Source organism: Pteronotus mesoamericanus, unplaced genomic scaffold (genome assembly GCF_021234165.1).
Source record: "Pteronotus mesoamericanus isolate MK-2021 breed Mesoamerican mustached bat unplaced genomic scaffold, CSHL_Meso_final contig_164, whole genome shotgun sequence".
Classification (NCBI taxonomy): domain Eukaryota; kingdom Metazoa; phylum Chordata; class Mammalia; order Chiroptera; family Mormoopidae; genus Pteronotus; species Pteronotus mesoamericanus.
This window is the reverse complement of record NW_026555065.1, coordinates 2,028,441-2,048,176: the sequence shown is the minus strand read 5'-3', so window position 1 is coordinate 2,048,176 and position 19,736 is coordinate 2,028,441. Positions and strand designations below refer to the sequence as shown.

The window sequence follows — 19,736 nt, the reverse complement described above, 5'->3', positions numbered from 1 at the left end:
CCCAGAAGTTAGCTGTGGCCCTGTTTGCCATTCTCCAAATTTCCAGTTATCCAAGGACAAACATAGCTTATTGTCAAAGGCAAATATCACATCTCACAAAGGACATGCTACAGAACTACCAGGATCCAATACTTTCTTTCTCTTTTTTTAAGATTTTATTTATTTTTAGAGAGATGGGAAGGGAGGGAGAGAGGGAGAAAAACCATCCATGTGCAAGAGATACATTAAATAGTTGCCTCTCGCATGCCCCCAACAGGGGGACCTGGCCTGCAACCCAGGCATGTGCCCTGACTGGGAATCAAACCGGCAACCTCTTGGTTCACAGGCTGGCACTCAATCCACTGAGCCACACCAGCCAGGGCCAATCCTTTCTTTTGTACATATTAAATCTTAAATGGTTTTAGGAAATATAATTGGAATACTTTAGGCCTACTGTTACCAATCTCTTTGAGGTAACTCCCACTGATAGGCAAATAAGGTGCAGAATAGCAGTTTCCCAAACAAATTAAGTAGTTTATACTTTTCTAATAATTCTCACAATTCTCACAGTTCTCAAGGAGGCAGACTCTACTTAGTGACTTGCTTCCAAAGAACATACTATGGAAAGGAGGAAAAGTGTATCTAGTGAAAAAGCTGGCAAAAACTACCTCAGCCAGGAGCTCCAGATTGGCCTCTTCAGTCGTGCTGATCGCAGTACAAGCACAGGATACTGGTACCCTGGATGCGAGGTGATGAAAACGGCAGTTTCCCTGTGTAGTGCTCCTCTCAAGAACCCATTACCCCGTTCTGATCATGAGAAAAATATCAGACAAACCAAAACTGAGAAGCATTTTACAAAACAGCTGAACAGTGTTCCTCAGCATAGTCAAGATCATCAAAAACAAGGGAAGTCTGAAAAACTATTACAGTCCAGAAGAACCGAAAGAAACATGACAACTAAATAAAATGCAGTATGTGGATGGGATCCTGGAACCAAAAAGTGGGGGGACTAATACAACCAAAACATAGTATGGACTTAATAGTAATGTTACAATTTGGCTTCTTAATTATGGCAAATGGACCCCATCATTGTAAAATGTTAGCAATAGGGGTAAACGTGAACTCTCTGTATCATCTTTGTAACTTTTCTGTTTATCTACAACTATTCTAAGATCAAAAGTTTATTTAAATATTTTGTAAAGAGCCTGACATTCTGTTGTGGTCTTTTCCAGTCGCAGGCCACCCATCGCTATGCAGTGATGACCACCCAGCTGAGGCACGACAACCTCTCGCTGGTTTTCCACTATGTTTTTCTCCAGACGTGTAAGGCCCATGGCATCGGCTATGACATCGAGGTATGAAGGGTGACAGTTAGCCAAGGCTAGACCGAATAAATACAGGTGTGTGGACGATCTAGGCAGCTAACAGTCTGGGGCCTCTTTAAATAGGTATCCTTTAAACTCAGAGAAGGGTGGAAAGGCAGCTCCACAGAGGGTGACACTTGGTCCTGGGAAATTCAGCTCTGTCCCCAAACTTGCACACCCACCTTGGTAAAGCAAAAGCTCTGTAACTCACCAGACGTAAGAGGAATTTGGGGACCATCTCTTGAGCTCCCCGATGCCAGCCAAAGCTGCTTGTCAACGTCCATCCTCGTCTTAGTCTGCTTGGACTGCCCTCACAAACACCACAGCAGAAATTTATTTCTCACAATTCTGGAGGCAGGGAAGTCCAAGGAGAAGATGCCCATCAGTTCAGTTCCAAGTGGGGGCTCTCTTCCTGGCTTGCAGAGGACCACCTTCTTCTCTGTCCTAACATGGCAGAGAGAGAGAGAGAGAGCAGCGCCCCTGAATTACAGGGAGGGGGCATGCAATTCAGTTTATAGCAGCACCCTTCTAACTACCTATAGTAGTTTCTTTCTAGAAGGAGTTCTAATAAAAGCAGTTTTCTCCATTTTTTGTCTATTTTTAATGATATTGATGCCCCCTGTCCAGCTGCTCCATCCTCAATGTAGATGGATGGGGGCGAGTAAAGTATAATATCTCCAGACACTTCATTTTGTGCCTAAAGATTCATGTTACTCTGAGAAATAGTGCTGTGTTCTCACACTTTGGTTCAGATTTTCAAATCTCTGACACTGATGGCTATTCAAGACCTGAGTGACCTGTGCACACTTACCTGTGGAAGACCCATCCCACATCACAGCAAACATGTTAAAGTTTGTTCACCTCTCTCATTAAATGTAATTTACAGAGAGTGACATAAGAATTAGGCAATAACCAATTGATCAAATGTTTTGATTTGCAGATATTCAGTTTTACATTTATTTTTATTCTTCATACTTGAGTACACACAGAATCTTGCAGGGATCAGGTGTTTTTATAGGTCCCTGAAAAGCATATAGGCCTTCAGCACAAGGTCAGCAGTGAAGACAATGGCCCTCTGGCACTTGGCGGTCTCCACCACACTGCAGGGCACTGGGAGGGCACACAGGGCCCTTCGGTTAGATTGATTCATGCTGCTTGCAAGCATGTATAATGGAGCACATATTCTCTTGCAAATTACACTAACATTAGTAAAATATAGAAAGAATGGGGAAAGCCAGATTGAACTGATTTACCTGAAATTAATTGTTACATCTGCTCAACGCAATCCCTTGGAATTAAATAGTTTTCAGCCTCAAACTGATTAGACTGAAACACTTCTATGTACCAGAAGGTGGCTAAATCTAACTTAACTTTATCTGAATCTATTTGTTTTATTTTCTTCTAAATTATCAAAGCAGAACAAGCTCTGTGAATAGGCATACGTGGCAGGAAAAGTGTCCTGCCTAAAAGAAAACGTGCTCCATAACTTTCTATTGCCTGAAATTATTATTAGAGATTTATTTCTTTGGCTAAAGGCCTTGTACTTGATTGAAGTTCTAGTACTCCCAGGAAAAGTAAAGCACAAAATTTCACGTTATTTATGCCTCTGTGGCTCTGAGTTGATCAGATTCATTTCTAAGAACAAGTTTTAGTACAGGAAACAGACTGCCATGGCCCACAGAAGCAGTGGGTGGGACCAAGGGAGAAGTTCTACTGAGGACAGGGAGACTTAGAGAAAGGCGCAGAGAGGTACTGAGAACACAGCCCTGCCTCCAGGTCGTCTGTGCTGTGCTGAACAGTTTATAAAAGATGAGATGAGTCCTGGCCAATGTGGATCAGATGGCTGGAGCACCATCCTGTAGATTGAAAGGTCGTGGGTTCAGTTCCCGGTCGGAGCACGTACCCAGGTTGTGAGTTCGATCTCTGGTTGAGGTACATACGAGAAGGCAACCAATCAATGTTTCCCTCTCACAACAATGTTTCTCTCTCCCCTTCCTCTCTAAAAACAATGAAAAAAATATCCTTGGGTGAGGATAAAAAAATGTGTTTTTTTTAAAAAGATGAGATATGAAATGGAAGAGAAAGAAAAATATAAACTGAGGACAAGGGAGTGAGAGAATCATACGAAGGCAAAAAGACAGAAGAAAAGAAAGAGAATAAAATTCAGAAACTGGAAGAACCCATTTAAAAAAAATAAGGAGTAGAGGATAAACAGAAAGGAAAAAAAGCAAATAATAAACAGAAGTACATGAAGAAAGAAAGAGAGAAGAAAATCAGAGTCCCAAAAACCTGAAGACAGAAAAAAAAAGAGTCATGTGACTACTTAGAAAATTTGGAAATTCTTCAACAATATCTTTGTTTTAGTTTTCCTGAGATGGTTCTTATCTTTTCAGACTCTGGGATCCATCCCTGGTCAGAACCGTCCATTTGTTTTCTGAGTTGCCCGTCGTAAGCAGGTGATGAACCAGCGTTTACAGAGCACCTAGTATGTGCTAGCACTGAGCTAAGCACTATTACTTCATTATCTCTTTAATCTTCATACCTCCCTTGTAAGAAGAGATTATTTCTACCAGATCTCACTGAAGAATTTAGGCTCAAAGAGTTTAAGCGCTTTCCCTAGATCACACAGTGAATCATTCTGTGGAACTAACATTTCAGTCAATAATTTCCATAAAGTCAAACATGATTCTCTTACACCAAGCAGTCCCCGATGTGCCCTGTCCCCCCCCCCACTAAGGACTCTCTGTATTCTAAAATATTATTACCAACCAATCCAAGAATTCTGGGAACCACTCCAAATAAAATATTCCATCTAGGTACGCGTTGTGTATTTCTTAGCTAAAGAAGCACAGACTTCTTCATAGCTACCATGACTATTTCTAGCTTACAAAAAAAAAAAGCTATGTTTAACAATAAACTTCTCTAAACTTTTATTGCCTCCTTGGGCTATGCTGAGTCTAAAATAATCAGTGTCACCTCTGCTCCAAGCTCCTACTCTCAGTCAAATTGAATGTTGGTGATCTTCCCGGAACAAGAAGCAACGTTAACAACACATCATTGCCAATGCTACCAAATAGAGAATCCATGAAAGTCCTTATTCTCAATATTATGTTTTTCTTCCCATTTATTATCACAGAATTTCAACCGATGTTTCTTGTCCAAAATCTCAGGGAAAAAAACAAAAAAGGGAAATGAGATCACGCTATGAGTTTATGTTTCCTTGCTGAATATTGGAAGGGAGCATTGCTGAGTTTGTAACCCACTTGGTGGGTCTCATCCTTGGTATTTCTGCAATGCTACAAAATACCCCCACTGATTTCCTAATGAAAGGGAGTTTCATGAAAGCCATGTGGAGGAAAGTGTCCTGTTTACTGCCTGCGACAGTGTGGGGCAGGGCCAGTCCCACACACTCGTAGGCAGTGTGCCATGGTCCTAAATAGCTCCACCACCGCCAGCCACCATTTCCTGAGGCCAGGAGGTTGCCATGGTGGCAATCATTAGGGCTGTTCAGAACATTCTGATTCTCCTCCTTCCAGGCACACAACAAAATGATACATCCTCAGCCCTGTCCCTGAAGCCAGGCATGGCCCTGTAACTTGGTTTGACCAGTGAAATATGAGCAGAGGTGATGTATGACCCTTCTATGCAGAAGTCTGTAAGAGCCGTTTTGTGAGTTGCCATATCCTTTTCCTGCCTGAGAAATCAGGGACACACACTGGGAAGGAGCGTCCTTTAGCCTGGGCCGCCAAGTGTTCCAGCAGTGACCAGAAAAACCTGCGAACCCATGTGGGACACGGGGCATGAGCACAAACCACACTTTGGTTGTTATAAACAACTAAGAATTGTTTGGTGTTTTTTTTTTAATTACTGTAGCACATAACCTAGCTTACCTGATTGATTCAGAAATTAGTATCAAGAAAAAGATGCTCCCCAAACAGAAAGCTAATATGATCATTTCAACATGGAATTAGTACAAAAATTATTGAGATCGTTTACTTTCTTTGTACTCAGGCTTTGAAAGCTACAACACATCTCAGTGTCAATAACTAATATCTCAAGTTTTCAGCAGTCCCATGTGGCTAGCAGCTACCGCATGGGACAGCACAGTAAAAGATGTGAAACACTTTTCAGATAATTAGTCAGTGGTTCTCAACCCTGGCCGCCCCGTAGAATGACCCGAGTGAGGAGCTTTACAAAGAGCAGATGCCCAGGCAGGGCCAGGATTAGGGTGAGGCCAGTGAGGCACTGAGCCAGGACACAGCATTTCAGGGAACACATACACATGCGCACACACACAGACCCTCAGTAATAAAGACAGATAACATTACATTACAATATGTGAAAAATCAAAATTCATGCAAAAAAATCCATAATGAACAAAATATCAAAATGTAAATAAAAACAAACTGATTTTTCCTTTGTCTCAGGCTCCCAAACGGCTCAGCATGACACTGTCCACAGGGCCTGCTCCAGACCAACTAAGTCAGCATTTCTGGTGATAGGGGCCAGGCATCGTACTGTTTAAAGCCAGCACTGAGCTGATTCCAATGCACAGCCAGCACTGAGAGCCACTATCCTAGTCCAATGTCTAGTCTAATGCCCAGATTTCTTGATAAAATGGGGGAGTCGCTGGGCCTCATAATTTGGATATGTGATATCTTTTACCAAATCCCCAAAATGTTTTCTTTTTTGTACTTCCAGAAATGAGAAGTTCACAACTTCATGGGGCAGCCACTTCCACTACTGGACAACTCCAGTGTTACTTTTTATTAATTTGGAGAAAACTAGTAAAAGATAATTTTCAAAACAGAATAAAATAATGCTTTTCATACAGATACAAAATTAAACACATGATAAAGATTTTATTTAACAGAGAAAAATTAAGTACATGTTATAACCAGTACAAAAAAGAATCCAAAAACAGACATCTTTATGTAGATCAGGAACATCGAAATGTGTGGCGGCAGGCGCTGCGCAGGGCGCTCCTGGACCTGCGGGTCACTGTCGAGCCAGCTGAGGAGGGAGCAGGGCTCTGAATCCCATCGAGCCTGTCCCTGGGTTGTCACAGATGCGGGGAATAAACACGAGTTGTCACAAACACTTCTCTGTTTGCCAGGAGAGGGGACATGGCTCTTCCCCGTGTCCAAAGGCTCTTATTGAGAACCATATGCACAGGGGTATGGATGCAAAGCTCATCGATCAGTATCAAAGGGCTACGTTTACAGAAAACAGATAGAGATCATAGGTAACAATTGGAGGAACACAAGAGATCTTCCTCAGGTCAGGGTCTATGAATAACATAAATCTTCTTCCTAGTATGAGCCAGTTATCATAGCTTTTGAGGGAAGAACAAAGCATTCCTCAAGGTACTTATTTCTAGGCCTGATTGTCCCCAGGAACCGCCCGATCCAGTTTAGGGCTGCACCTGCCTTTAGTATTGTTTCAAGCCTGAGTCAGGGGGGCAGGGCAGAGCCACCAAGGGATAAGGAGACTTCTTTCAGATAGAATGAGGACCCCAGCCATGTCCAAGCTGAGCCGAGGGGTGCAGGCCTTTTTGCTCTTTCTCGGTGTCCCCCAAGTCCTTGTCTGCTACCCATACCAGCAGTGTCTGGCTTAGGTTGTCCCTCCTCTTGAGGAACTTTACCCGTCATTGACTAACCAACCGTCACAGGGCCAAGCAGGGTGAGTTGAGGGGCGCAGCCCCTGCCAGGGGGACAGGTTTTGTCTCCTCAGTGGCCTGTTTTCCCAAGGCCTCCTTGATTAGCTCCAGCCTTGGGGCCCTCTCACATGTCGTAGAGGCTACAGTCCCTGAAACCAGACAGGGCATTTCCCAACAGAAATGAATATGCAAATTGCACAAAACTGGTTTTTCCATAAAGGGAGCAGGAAAAAAAAAATGAACAAACTCTGAACACAATCTACTTGTCTCAGTCACCAACAACCTGGAGTTGTCAAATATCTCCCATACAGCCCAAGAAATAGGGTGTGCCACAGACAGCACACAGTTTTCCATTGAAATACAAATTCTTTCCACACAAAAATTTACTCCTTTATATTTTTTACCCATATCTCTTAGAACAGTGGCTTCACCCACATTTTGATGTACTCGAGGATTGTCTAGGAAGTGAGCCAAAAGGCAAATCCCCTCCCATAACCCTGAGCTCGGATGGTGCCCATGAAAATGCATTTTAACAAGCACACTAGATGATTTTGATGCAGATATTCTGAGGATCTGACTTCAAAAAACACCTTGTCCTGGACAAGGGCTGGCAAGTGTTGGTGAAGATGTAAAGGAAAACCTGTGCACTGCTGGTGAGAATGTAAGTTGGTTCAGCCACTATGGAGGTTCCTCAAAAAATTAAAAATACAACTACCATTTCCCCTTCCGGGTATCTGCACAAAGGAAACAAAATCACCATCTTGAAGAGATATCTGTATCCCCATGTTCACTGCAGCATTATTCAAAATGGCCAAGATACAGAAACAACCCAAGGGTCCACTGAGGGATGAATGGATAAAAGAAGTTTATGTATACGATGGAATATTATTCATCCGTGAGGTAAAAGGAAAACCTTCCATTTGCAACAACAGAGATGGACCTTGAGCACACTATGCTAAATGAGATAAGCCAAAGACAAATATTGCATGATGTTACTTACATGTGGGATCTAAAAAGCCAGACCCATAGACACAGAGAGTAGAATGGAGGTTACCAAGAGCAATGGGGAGATGAGAACTGAAGATGCATTGCTGAGGGGTACAACCTTGAAACTAGAAAATGAATAAATTCCAGAGACCTAATGTACAGCATGGTGATTACAGTCAGTGATGCTGTATCATATACTTCAAAATTGTAAAAGGCTGGATCTTAAATGTTCTCATTGCAAAAAATAAATAATTATGTGATATGACAGAGGTCTTATATCAAACAAACTTGTTGTACACCTTAACTTTACACAATGTTATATGTAAATTATGTCTCAATTTAAAAAACCATTGTCTTAGAACATATCTGTCCATATCCTGGAGACAGCCTTTCCAAATGTGCTTCTCACAACATTAACACATAGCTTTAAACTTTAATTCAAATCCGTCTTACTGGTCTTAGTGCAGTACATTTTCTTTATTTTGTTTTCAATATAATATACTATTTCTTTTCTCCCATTCAAATTTTATAGGACAGACAAGGCACTGTTTTTATATTATATGAACACCTGAAGAGGGACAGGCTGGGAATGCTGTGAGTATGAAGTATGTCCATCGGATATAATAAGCTAAGAAAATAGACTTTAACAACCAACAGGTATGATGCTTCTCATATATTTTAAGCAGCATGCCGATTTTTGGGAAGTCTATCTTGTTTTATTTAGATCTTCAAGTATTTTATAAAAGGATGATAGATATGTCAGTGGGGGTTCATAAATATAATTGATTAATTACCAGGCTGATGAGTAAGAGGCTAGTTTCAACAACATATTACACTCACACACATGCACGCACACAACAAATCTGACTGAGGATGAATCAGCTCAGCTGCTGTGGTTGAGGAAGGGCTTGTTGGCACACTTAGGATCATGTTCTGGTGACTTTGGCAAGATGCTTCCCCGAAAGGCAGGGTCCGTAGCCCTCCTCAGATCCGGTTTTAGCCCTGATGCAGTCTTCTCAAGATGCATGTATGCTGGGAAGAGTCCTGCTGCCAGCGCTCGGAACGCTTCGTTACGCTTCCCTGTTTCCTGCAAACTCCTCTCCAGGGTGTACTGGAGAGCCAGCAAAATTGTCTCCTCATTTAGGACTCAGGACTTTAGAGCCATCATCTTGAATTGTGTCCTATTTCAAATCTCGGAATATGGTTACTTGGTGCCTTTAAGTCTTCCTAATTTATTGGGAAACCGTTCCTGCCCTATATGTCTCCCTTTATAACATCAACAGCAATGTGACCTCACATTGAAACACACATACACAGTAAGATCTGGTCTCGTAAAAAACTGACCAAGCATGAGCCAATTCTTCTATTAAATATCAATGTTCCGGAACAGTCTCAGTTTCTCCCAAGACGCTCAGTCTCCTAGACATTGGTCCTAAGTGGTGCACATAAAAACAAGCAAAGATGTGCACAGGACGCATCTCAACTCCCCATCCAAAGTACAGTCCTTTGTTTCACCAAAGTGTTATCGGCTCTTACAAGCACCATCAGTGCACCCTCATTGATTCCTTTGAATTGATGCAAATGTTTTGGTTTCTTCCCCTTTGGAGCTGGGATGTGGCTACAATTTAATCTAGTGCTTACAGTCTTAAAATGTTTCTGATCACTGGGAGGAGGAGAAGCTGGCTGTTTGAGTCCTCCCCTCCTGTCCCGACTTTTCCCCAGGGTCCCATGAGCATGTGAAGCTTACTGGATCACATTAAAAGAGTCCCTTCACTATTCATTTTCGGCTCTCTTCCACACCCTTTTGGTACACGGCCATGACAACAGCAGACATGTCAGCTCAGTCCATAACATTCCAAGAAGCACACATTCACACCCAGGATGACAATGGAGCCACAGCCACCTGTATGCACGTGCAGGGAGGGAGCTGCCCTTACTTCTCGATGACGTTCTATCCTTCAGCTCCCTCCCTGCCCTGGCCTCACCTACGAGAAAACTTAAAAGCCTTGAACCAACTGTGACAGGCACATTTCCAGGTGTTGGGCGTATAGCAGGGAACCAAAAGAGAAGCGCCTGCCCTCATGACGCTGACAAGGTGGTGGGGTGGACACTTAGTTGCTAGGTCGATGGGTGAGCGTGGTTTAACATGGCAACTCCTGATAAGCCCCGAAAGGGGAGCAGCAACTTACCAGTAGCCAGAACACCACAGATGAAATATTTCCTGTTCCATTCCCTCCAAACTTGTCACTTTGATGCCAGGGCTATGGCAGGACATAGGATACCAGACAGTTACTGGGACTGGGAGAACCAAGCACTTAACGGGATTTGAAGTTGGCTAGCAGGGAACTAAGAAATTTGTATAGTTACGGTTCTAACTAAGCAGATAAGTTTCAAGGTTCAAGTACATTTCCAAGCTCGGGAATTCAGACAATGGGTTAGTTAAGTATTGTACAAGAGCTAGAAGTCAGCCCTGGCTGGTGTGGCTCACTTGGTTGCAGCATCATCTCATAGACAAAAGAGTCACAGGTTTGATTCCCAGTCGAGTTTCTGCCCCCATGGGGGCCCGTATGAGAGGTCCCTGGTTGGGGCACATACAAGAGGCAACTAATTAATGTTTCTCTCTCACATTGATGTTTTTCTCCCTCTCTTCCCCTGTCTCTAAAATGAGTAAGCACATCCTCAGGTGAGGATAAAAAAAAACCCAAAAAAACTAGAAATCAGAACACAGAGACATGAACTCTACCTCACCAGGCACTGGCTGGCATGAAAGGTAGATTGCAAAGGACGAGCTGGGCTGGGGCTGGAGCTAGACAAACACTCATGCACAGGGGATGAGGCTGGGAGGAGTGAGTGCCCTTCAGGCGGGGAGAAGAACAGCCAGGCAAGCAACCAGCCAGGAAGTTTCCAACTACAAAGAGTAAAAGCACAGCCTGAGGGCCTGGTGCAGGGAGCATGACCACAGCAGCTCAAAGGAGAGCTGCTTCTAGAGACCCAGGTTGGCGAGGGGATGGTGTAAAGGGAGACCATCAGCAGAAGCTGACCCTCAGAAACAGGACTTGTGTCTCAGAACGGCCAGGATGAGACAAGGATAGTGTTAGCAGGGCAGAGGCAGAGCTCCCAAGAGAGGCCCTGGGAAGCTTTATCCAGGTGGGTACTAGGGCTCACAGGAACTGGGCAGGAGGAAACCCATCCCAGAACTTAGGATTTCGAAGAAGAGACTGTTTTGTGAGAAAGGAAACCCTCAATCACCGAACTAACCAAGCAGCAATGTTGACTTAATGCTGAAACCTATAGAATTAATAATTAGACCAAGAGGAACCCACCCGGCTGTGCTCACACATGCACCAGAGAGTTCAGGCAAGGATGCCTTGACCGGTAGACTAGCTTTGGTGGTAGAAATAGTCCTATGGGAGCACCTTCTAGATGGTTATTGCTACTCACACTTTTTACATGTTGACATGGGCCTCCTGAAAGACTCACTAGAGCCTGGTGTACTGTTTTCTGTCCCAAAGTATTCTCATTCCTTACTGCAGTCATAGAACCAGAGTACATTAGAGCAAGGACAGACTGTGGCTCTTAACTGACCCTCATAATATAGAAGGGAAACTGAGGCTTAGAGAGGGGATATGACTTGCTGAGGTGTCACACTAGATTGTGTGTCCTGATGTTGAATCTAGTGTTCTTCTCACTACACCACAATGACTATGTTGTGTGGCCACCCTGGAACCCTTCTATGGAGTATAGAGGTTCTTGGCCTATTATCAGGTGCTTCACTATTTGTGCAAGTTTGTTCCAAGTTGGCTAATTTACTTTCTCTCAATATTAGACAGGATTCAAGGTAATCACTGGGATTCTCACTTGCATCTAGTTGTACTTTCTTGAGTGCAAGATAAAAGGGTGGAATTACAGCTAGCATATCAGGGATCACAGTAAGGCATGGCCGGGGGTGTTGGGAACAGATAGCTTTAAAAGGCAATGGCTAGGAGACAGTCCTCATCTTCTAAAACTCACATTGAAAAAGATGAACACATATAAGCCTTTTTTCCCCCTTCATGTTGCTTAATTTTCTCTGGAGCGTTAAGGAGAGGCTTTCTGTGGAAGGGCTAGGCTTGTTTAGCTTTACTGCAGTCAGATGACATTGGGGGAAGACTGTCACCGGCCTCCTTAGGAAAGGAGAGGGCTCCAAGATGGGCTGACCTTAAAGACCAGAATTTCGTGGTTTAGCTTTGCCAGGATAACTTCGTACCAACTCCATTTATAATGGGATATTTCTTAGAACAGTGGAATTTAGGAGAAATTTCAGGGATGGGAAAGTGAAGGAAACTCTAGAAATGAATAAATTCATAGTGAAAAGGACTTAAAGTTCATCCAGCCTCTGATCCCCAACCTTAGAACCATGAACCCCCCGCAGCCTGAGGAGGGATGGCAAGAGGGGCACAAATCCATGTGTGGACCCCCACATCACACACACAAGCACACACATGTACATGCACCTATAATTTTGTAAAATATAGGCCTCAATCTTTAGTATTTATCAGAATTCCCTGGGGGGCTTGGTGAAACAACATAATCCTGAATTCCAAACCCAACGATTCCAATTTTGTTGACCTGGGGTGGAGCCCAGGAGTCTGCTATTTTAGAAGCATCCGGGGCTGAATATATACTGACTCTGTGGCAGTAAAACGCAAATCCATTTTTTAAATTATCAACCCTGAGGTTGCCCTGGGTGATATTTATTCTTCTACAGAAGAGACACTAATGTTCAGTAGCTATAAAGGGTGGGGTGGGCAGTCCTTGGATTTGGGAAATGGAACTTTCTCAGAAAGTTTGAGAGCACTGATCTAGCCCAATTCCTCCATTTCAGAGATACAGCAATGAAGACCCGAGAGGTTAAGTACTTTCCCCAAAGTCACACAGTCAGTGACAGGACAAAGAGCCCTGGTCTCCTGTCTTGGGGCCTGGGAAGCTTTCTAATCCCACCCTCACCCAAGGGGAAGCATGATCAGGTTGGAAGGCAGCCATTCTAAAAGGCCTATGTCTTAGACATAAGGTGACTTATTTTACATGTACCAACTAGGAAAGAAGTAATTTCAGTTTTTTTGCAGCTGCCTTAATGGGCAGCTAATTCTTTAGGTTCGCCCCCTCAGGACAGAACAATTTTAAAAATATGAACCTATTCATTTAATCTATCCTTTTCCTTTGATAAACAAAGTTCAAAAAATAGCTAGAAAAAAAATGCCCTGGAGTTTCGTTTCCAAAACTTACAATAAGCTTGTTCTTTGCAAATGTTCACTAATCACAGTATAATTCTACAAGATGGTTTGCAATTTGTCTTTGAAATCTTTTTTCAAAGGGGAAGGGAGAGAGAAAGAGAAGGAGAGAAACATCCATCAGTTGTCTCTCACACACCCCCAACCAGGGACCTGGCCCCCGCCGGCCCAGGCATGTGCCCTGGCAGGGAATTGAACTCGTGCCCTTTCGGTTTGCAGGACAATGCCCAACCCACTGAACCACACCAGTCAGGGCTGAAGTCTTCTTAAAGTGTGTGTTCAGCTTTATAAAGATAGCTGTCCATAAATGGGGCACATTCTCCTCTGAAAGTGGATAGGGTGCATTTATAAGTAACAGGAGTCACTTGTATACATGAAGTACAAAATAATGCTGAGGTGCAAAAGTCTCTGTACACAACAAAATTGTTACGCACGAATTACATTTAGCAGCAATTCTATTAAACTAACTTAATTTTTAAAATTAGCTACTACTACTGTCCTCATTTGGCAGTAGCCTTTTGCTAGGAATGAGTAAATCTATTTCTATATTCTGCTAGGTTGATTAATAAAAAATATTTATTACACAAATCCTTTTTGTTGACAAGTTAAAATGGAGCCTCATCTTTCATATCTCCCTGATGATTGCCACCTTGTGAGATTGAAAATACTCATTAAATTCCATCACCAGACAGGCACAAATGAGAGGGTGATTGTTTTTAAGCATGTGAAGGGAATCGTTGGTAAACTCATTTGTTTGGATATCATTAACAGAACAATCGGTGAGGATCTCCAGGGGGTCCTCATGACCTTTGCTCGCAATCTCTTCATCATCCATCAAGAAATATCAGCACCTAATATGCAAGGCGAGACCAATTTTAAGGTGAGGTGTTAATTAACTAACGATTTTGGTTGATTTCTATACAAGGGCTGAAAATACCTCATGCTGTATTGTAAGCAAGTGCTAAACCATTTTTTTATTGTAAGCAGTACAGTTTTACAATGTGCAGGGTCAATATTGTAAGGTGCTTGCTGAACCCGTTAGTTAAATTTAATAGTTTGAAACTTTTTCTTTGAAATATAGTAGATTTATTTTAACTTGCTACCATTTCCAAACCCAGGCTTATAATACAACAGGGCTTTCTGATGTTGGAGGTGAAATTAAAACATCACAGTGGAGCCAAAACAGAAACTGTCACAGCCCAAAATTCTGAATATAATCTACCTACACTTCAATGTCTGCCTAGGGATTCCTGGCAAGCCCAAATTTCTAGAGGAAGAGAAGTTCTGAGGCCAGGAAGAGCAATGTGTTCAGGGAGAAGCAGAAGAAAAGCTCAGCACACATGTAAGCCATGTACTCCACCCTCTCCAACGCAGGGTAAAGATTTCATCATTAACCTTTGAGACTTCCAAATGGCCTTTAAAGACATTCAGATAATCCAGTCATGTATAATTGACTAGATGTCTCTAAACTCTAGAAAGCAGGAGCAAAATCTGTACAAGTTTTTGAAATACCAGCTGAACAGAAATGAACATTTGGTATTGATTTTCAAATTTTTTATCTGATTTCCAGCCTGAGCCTTCATCATGTTTGAATGGGTCAAGTAACTCCAAAGACTCAGTTGGAACCCACATCATTTTTCTCTTAAATGGGAAGACCAACAAAAGCGTGATAAGAATATAATTTTTAATACATTTTTTCCCTTGAGCTAGGGCCTGGTCCCTCTAGTAATAGTAATGATGATAATAATCCTTTACTCTTCCATGTGATTTTATGAGTTGCAAGATTGACCATTACTTTTCCCACAACATGACTGAGAAGATTCAATAAAAAATAGACCCAGTGTTATATCAATTTTCACTGGTCCTAAAAGATCTATGCTCATAAAATACTTAGTAATAAATTTAACAAAGTACTAGATCTATCCACTAAAAACTACAAAGCATGATAAAAGAAAGAAGACCTAAATAAATGGAAAGATATTCTCTACTCATGGACTGGACGACTTACTCTTGTTAAGATGGCAATACTCCAAAAATTGATCTACAGATTCAATACAATGTCTATCAAAATCCCAACTGGCTTTATTGCAAAATGTACAAGATGATCCTAAGATTCATGGGGAAATGAAGGGACACAAAATAGTCAAAATAATCTTGGAAAAAACTCAAAGTTAGTGAACTCACACTTCTCAATTTTAAAACTTACTACAAAGCTACGGTGATCAATCAACACAGTGTAGTACTGACATGAGAATAAACCTCTAGACCAAAGGAATAGAATTAAGAATCCAAAATAAACCCATACATATATAGTCAAATGATTTTCAACAAGGATGCCAAAATAATTCAATGGGAAAAGAATAGATTTGTAAATACAACAGCAATACTTTTATAAATACAACAGCAATACTTCCTTTAAAATACATTTCTTTTTACTATTACAAATGGATATTCACCTGCCTGAAGATGCCCCTCTATTATACACAGCATACACAAAAGTTAAGTAAAAATATATCAGACACCTAAATGTAAGTGCTGAAATTACAAAACCTAGAAGAAAACATAGGTATTAATCTTCATGACCTTGTGGTTAGCAATGGTTCCTTAGACATGATACCTTATATGCAAGAAACCAAAGTAAAAATATTAAGTTGGATTTCATCAAAATTAAAAACTTTGTGCATCAAAGGACACTATTAAGAAAGTGAAAAAAGAACTTACAGAATGGGAGAAAATATTTTCCAATCATATATCTGATAAGACTCCAGTGTCCACACTATATAAATTACTCTTACAACTCAACAATAGAGAGAGAACCCAATTTAAAAGTGAGCAAAGGGATTTTTCACAGCAGGTTTGCCACCAGGACACAGATGTCAGAAAACCACCACTAAATCAAAGCCAAAAGGGAAAGGAAAAGATTCACATCCACAGTGTGGCCATAGGACACGTAGATTCCAGCAAGTCTACCACTACTGGCCATCTGATCTACAAATGCAGTGGGATCAATAAAAGAACCATCGAAAAATTTGAGAAGGAGGCTGCTGAAATGAGGAAGGGCTCCTTCACGTATGCCTGGATTTTGGATAAAGTGAAAGCTGAACACGAGTGGAATATCACCATTGATACCTCCCTGTGGAAATTTGAAACCAGGAAGTATTACACGACCATCATAGATGCCCCAGGACACAGAAACTTTATAAAAAACATGATGATGGGCACAACTCAGGCTGACTGTGCTGCCTGACTGTTGCTGCCGGTATTGGTGAATTTGAGTCAGGTATCTTCATGGATGCGCAGATCCCTGAGCATGCCCTTCTGGCTTACGCACTGGGTATGACACAACTGATTGTTGGTTTTAACAAAATGGATTCCACTGAGCCCCCCTACAGCCAGAAGAGATACAAGGAAATTGTTAAAGAAGTCAGCACCTACATTAAGAAAATTGGCTACAACCCTGACACAGTAGCATCTGTGCCAGTTTCTGGTTGGCATGGCAACAACATGCTGGAGCTAGGAGCTAACATGCCCTGGTTCAAAGGGTGGAAGTCACCCATAAAGATGTCAATGCCAGTGGAACCACGCTGTTTGAAGCTCTGGATTGCATCCAGCCACCAACTTGTCCAACTGAAAACGTCCTGCATTTGCCCCTGCAGGATGTCTACAAAATTGGTGGAATTGGTACTGTCTCTTGTGGGCTGAGTGGAGACTGGCGTTCTCAAGCCTGGCATGCTGGTCACCTTTGCGCCAGTCAACATTACAACTGAAGTAAAATCTCTTGAAATGCACCATGAAGTTTTGAGTGAAGCTCTTCCTGGAGACAACATGGGCCTCAAAGTCAAGGATGTGCCTGTTAAAGATGCTCACCATGGCAATGTGGCTGATCACAGCAAAAATGACCCACCAATGGAAGCAGCTGGCTTCACAGCTCAGGTGATTATCCTGAACCATCCAGGCCAAATCAATGCTGGATGTGCATCTGTTCTAGGTTGTCACAGAGCTCATGTTGCTTGCAAATTTGCTGAGCTGAAGAAGATTCGTCATCATTCTGGGAAAAAAGCTGGAAAATGACCCAAAGGTTTTGAAATCTAGTAGTGCTGCCATCGTTGATATGGTTCCTGGCAAGCCCATGTGTGTTGTGAGCTTCTCTGACTATCCTCTTCTGGGCTACTTTGCTGTTCATGACATGAGACAGACAGTTGCTGTTGGTGTTGTCAAAGCAGTGGACAAGAAGGCAGCTGGAGCTGGCAAAGTCACTAAGTCTGTCCATAAAGTTCAGAAGGCTAAATGAACATTATCCCCAACACCTGCCACCCAAGTCTTAATCAGTGGTGGAAGAACGGTCTCAGAACTGTTTGTCTCAAATGGCCATTGAAATTTAATAGTAAAGGACTGGTTAATGATTACATGCATCGTAAAACCTTCAGAAGGAAAGGAGAATGTTTTGTAGGCCATTTGGGGTTTGTGTGTGTGTGTGTGTGTGTGTGTGTGTGGCAGTTTTTAAGTTATTAGTTTTTAAAGTCAATACTTTTTAATGAAAGCAACTTGACCAAAATCTGTCACACAATTTTGAAACAGAATTTTTCTCATAAGACAAAGTTCAATGAGGGAAAAACTAAAAAAATAAAAGTGAGCAAAGGATCTGAATAAATATTTCTTCAAAGAAGATGTACGAATGACCAATAAGCACATGAAGGAATGCTCGACATTATTCGCCACTAGGAAAATGCAAACCAAAACCACAATAAGATACCATTTCACACCTAAGATGGCTACAATAAAAAGACAGACAATAACAAGTGTTGGCAAAAATATAGAACCCTCTTATATTGCTGGTAAGAATGTACAATTGTGACAGTGTTGTGTATTGTTTCACAGTTCTCAGAAAGTTTAACATAAAATTACCATATGACCCAGCAATTCCATGCCTAAGTGTATATCCAAGAGTATTGAATATATATGTTCACACAAAAGCTTGCACATTAATTTTCATAGAAGCACACTCATAATAACCAAAAAGTAGAAACAACCCAAATGTCCATCAACTGATAAATGAGTGAATTGCATTATATTTATTATATGGCTAATACTCCATACAATTAATACATAGGTACAAATCTTCATGACCTTGTGGTTATTGTTTCTTAGATATGATACCTAAAGTACAAGCAATCAAAGCAAAAATAGATAATAGATATAATGAAATATCATTCAGCCATAAAAAGAAAATAAAGTTCTGACACAGACAACATCATTGATGAATCTTGAAAACAATGCACTAAATGAAAGAAGCCCAACACAAAAGGCCACATATTGAATGACTCCATTTATACAAAATGTCCAGAGTAGGCAAATCAATAGAGACAGAAAGTAGATTAGCAGTTGCCAGGAGCTAGTAGAAGGGTGGGAGTGGGGGAAATGTGGAATAGTTGCTAATATATATAGAATTTTTGTTTGAGGTAATGAAAATGTTTGGAATTACATAGTGATAGGTGCTTGTGAATATATTAAAAAACCACTAAATTGTACAATTAATAAGGGTGAATGGTATGGTATATGAGTGCTACCTCAATTTAAAAAATAGCTAAATAAAATAAAATTGAAAGGTGACATTTTTTTCCCAGAAACCAATAGAAATAAATACTCCCATCATCCTACTAGCCATCATTTTAGGGTGACTAGACCAATGATTCTCAAATTATTTGTTTTGTTTTTTCCAACCTATAATGGATCAATATTGTTAAATACAACAAAAATGAATTATTAGAAAAATTAAAAAGTTAAAGATGTATAAAATATAAGCCCATTAATCTCATTACTATATTCAATAGCCATTACAATTTCTATAAGTGTTTCCAGGTTCTTACTCCCAGTTTTTGTACTCATTTCATCAAAACTGATAACCAACAATTTGTAGATGGGTGCTGGCTGGCAGAGCACACTTTGAGTAGAAGTGGTTTAAACAACACTCAGTTCCAAAAAGGAACAAATGCTTGGGGAAGGGGGCTGGAGGGAAGAGTTGCAAGAGGTGTTTAAGTAATTAATGTTATTTTTATTGTTCATTTACAGACCACCATTAATGATATTGAAGTCATTCTAGGAGTAACAGAGGAAAACAAAATGATGTTCGAAGAAGGGCTACGGTCTAAAGATGACTTTAAAAAAAAACAACTCCAAACCCGATAAGTGAATGATCCTGGAATACATTACTGATTTTGAATTCCCTTCTGGAGCCCAGAAAAGGCAACATTTCTTTACTGTTAGGAATAAAAGAGGTGAAGAGAAAAAGTCAGTTGCTTTGTTTGCTAAAGAGTGTATCAGAACAGATTATAATGTAATGCTCTTTTTTAAAAAATTAAGTGAGCTTATTTCACTTATTAAATCAAAACCTATTTGCATTTTTACTTGAGAGTGTTGAACAATCTCTTCCTCTTTCCAGACTCAAGAAAAAAATATCTAACAAGAAATTTATGAGTC

At 41.2% G+C, this 19,736-nt stretch overlaps 1 protein-coding gene across 2 annotated transcripts in view; it reads left to right on the top strand.

The window, feature by feature from the left end:
• IQCH (IQ motif containing H) overlaps positions 1 to 19,445 on the top strand; it is a 98,664-nt gene extending 79,219 nt beyond the window's left edge. The window contains exons 8-10 of one of the 2 annotated variants that reach the window (XM_054564311.1): positions 8,522 to 8,583; positions 14,031 to 14,139; positions 19,329 to 19,445. In XM_054564311.1, the coding sequence (XP_054420286.1) occupies positions 8,522 to 8,583; positions 14,031 to 14,139; positions 19,329 to 19,445 (288 nt within the window). Of the gene's footprint in view, positions 1 to 1,211; positions 1,335 to 8,521; positions 8,584 to 14,030; positions 14,140 to 19,328 lie in introns of those variants that run through there. The other variant, XM_054564301.1, reaches the window with a different exon arrangement.
• Positions 19,446 to 19,736: the final 291 nt, after the last annotated feature.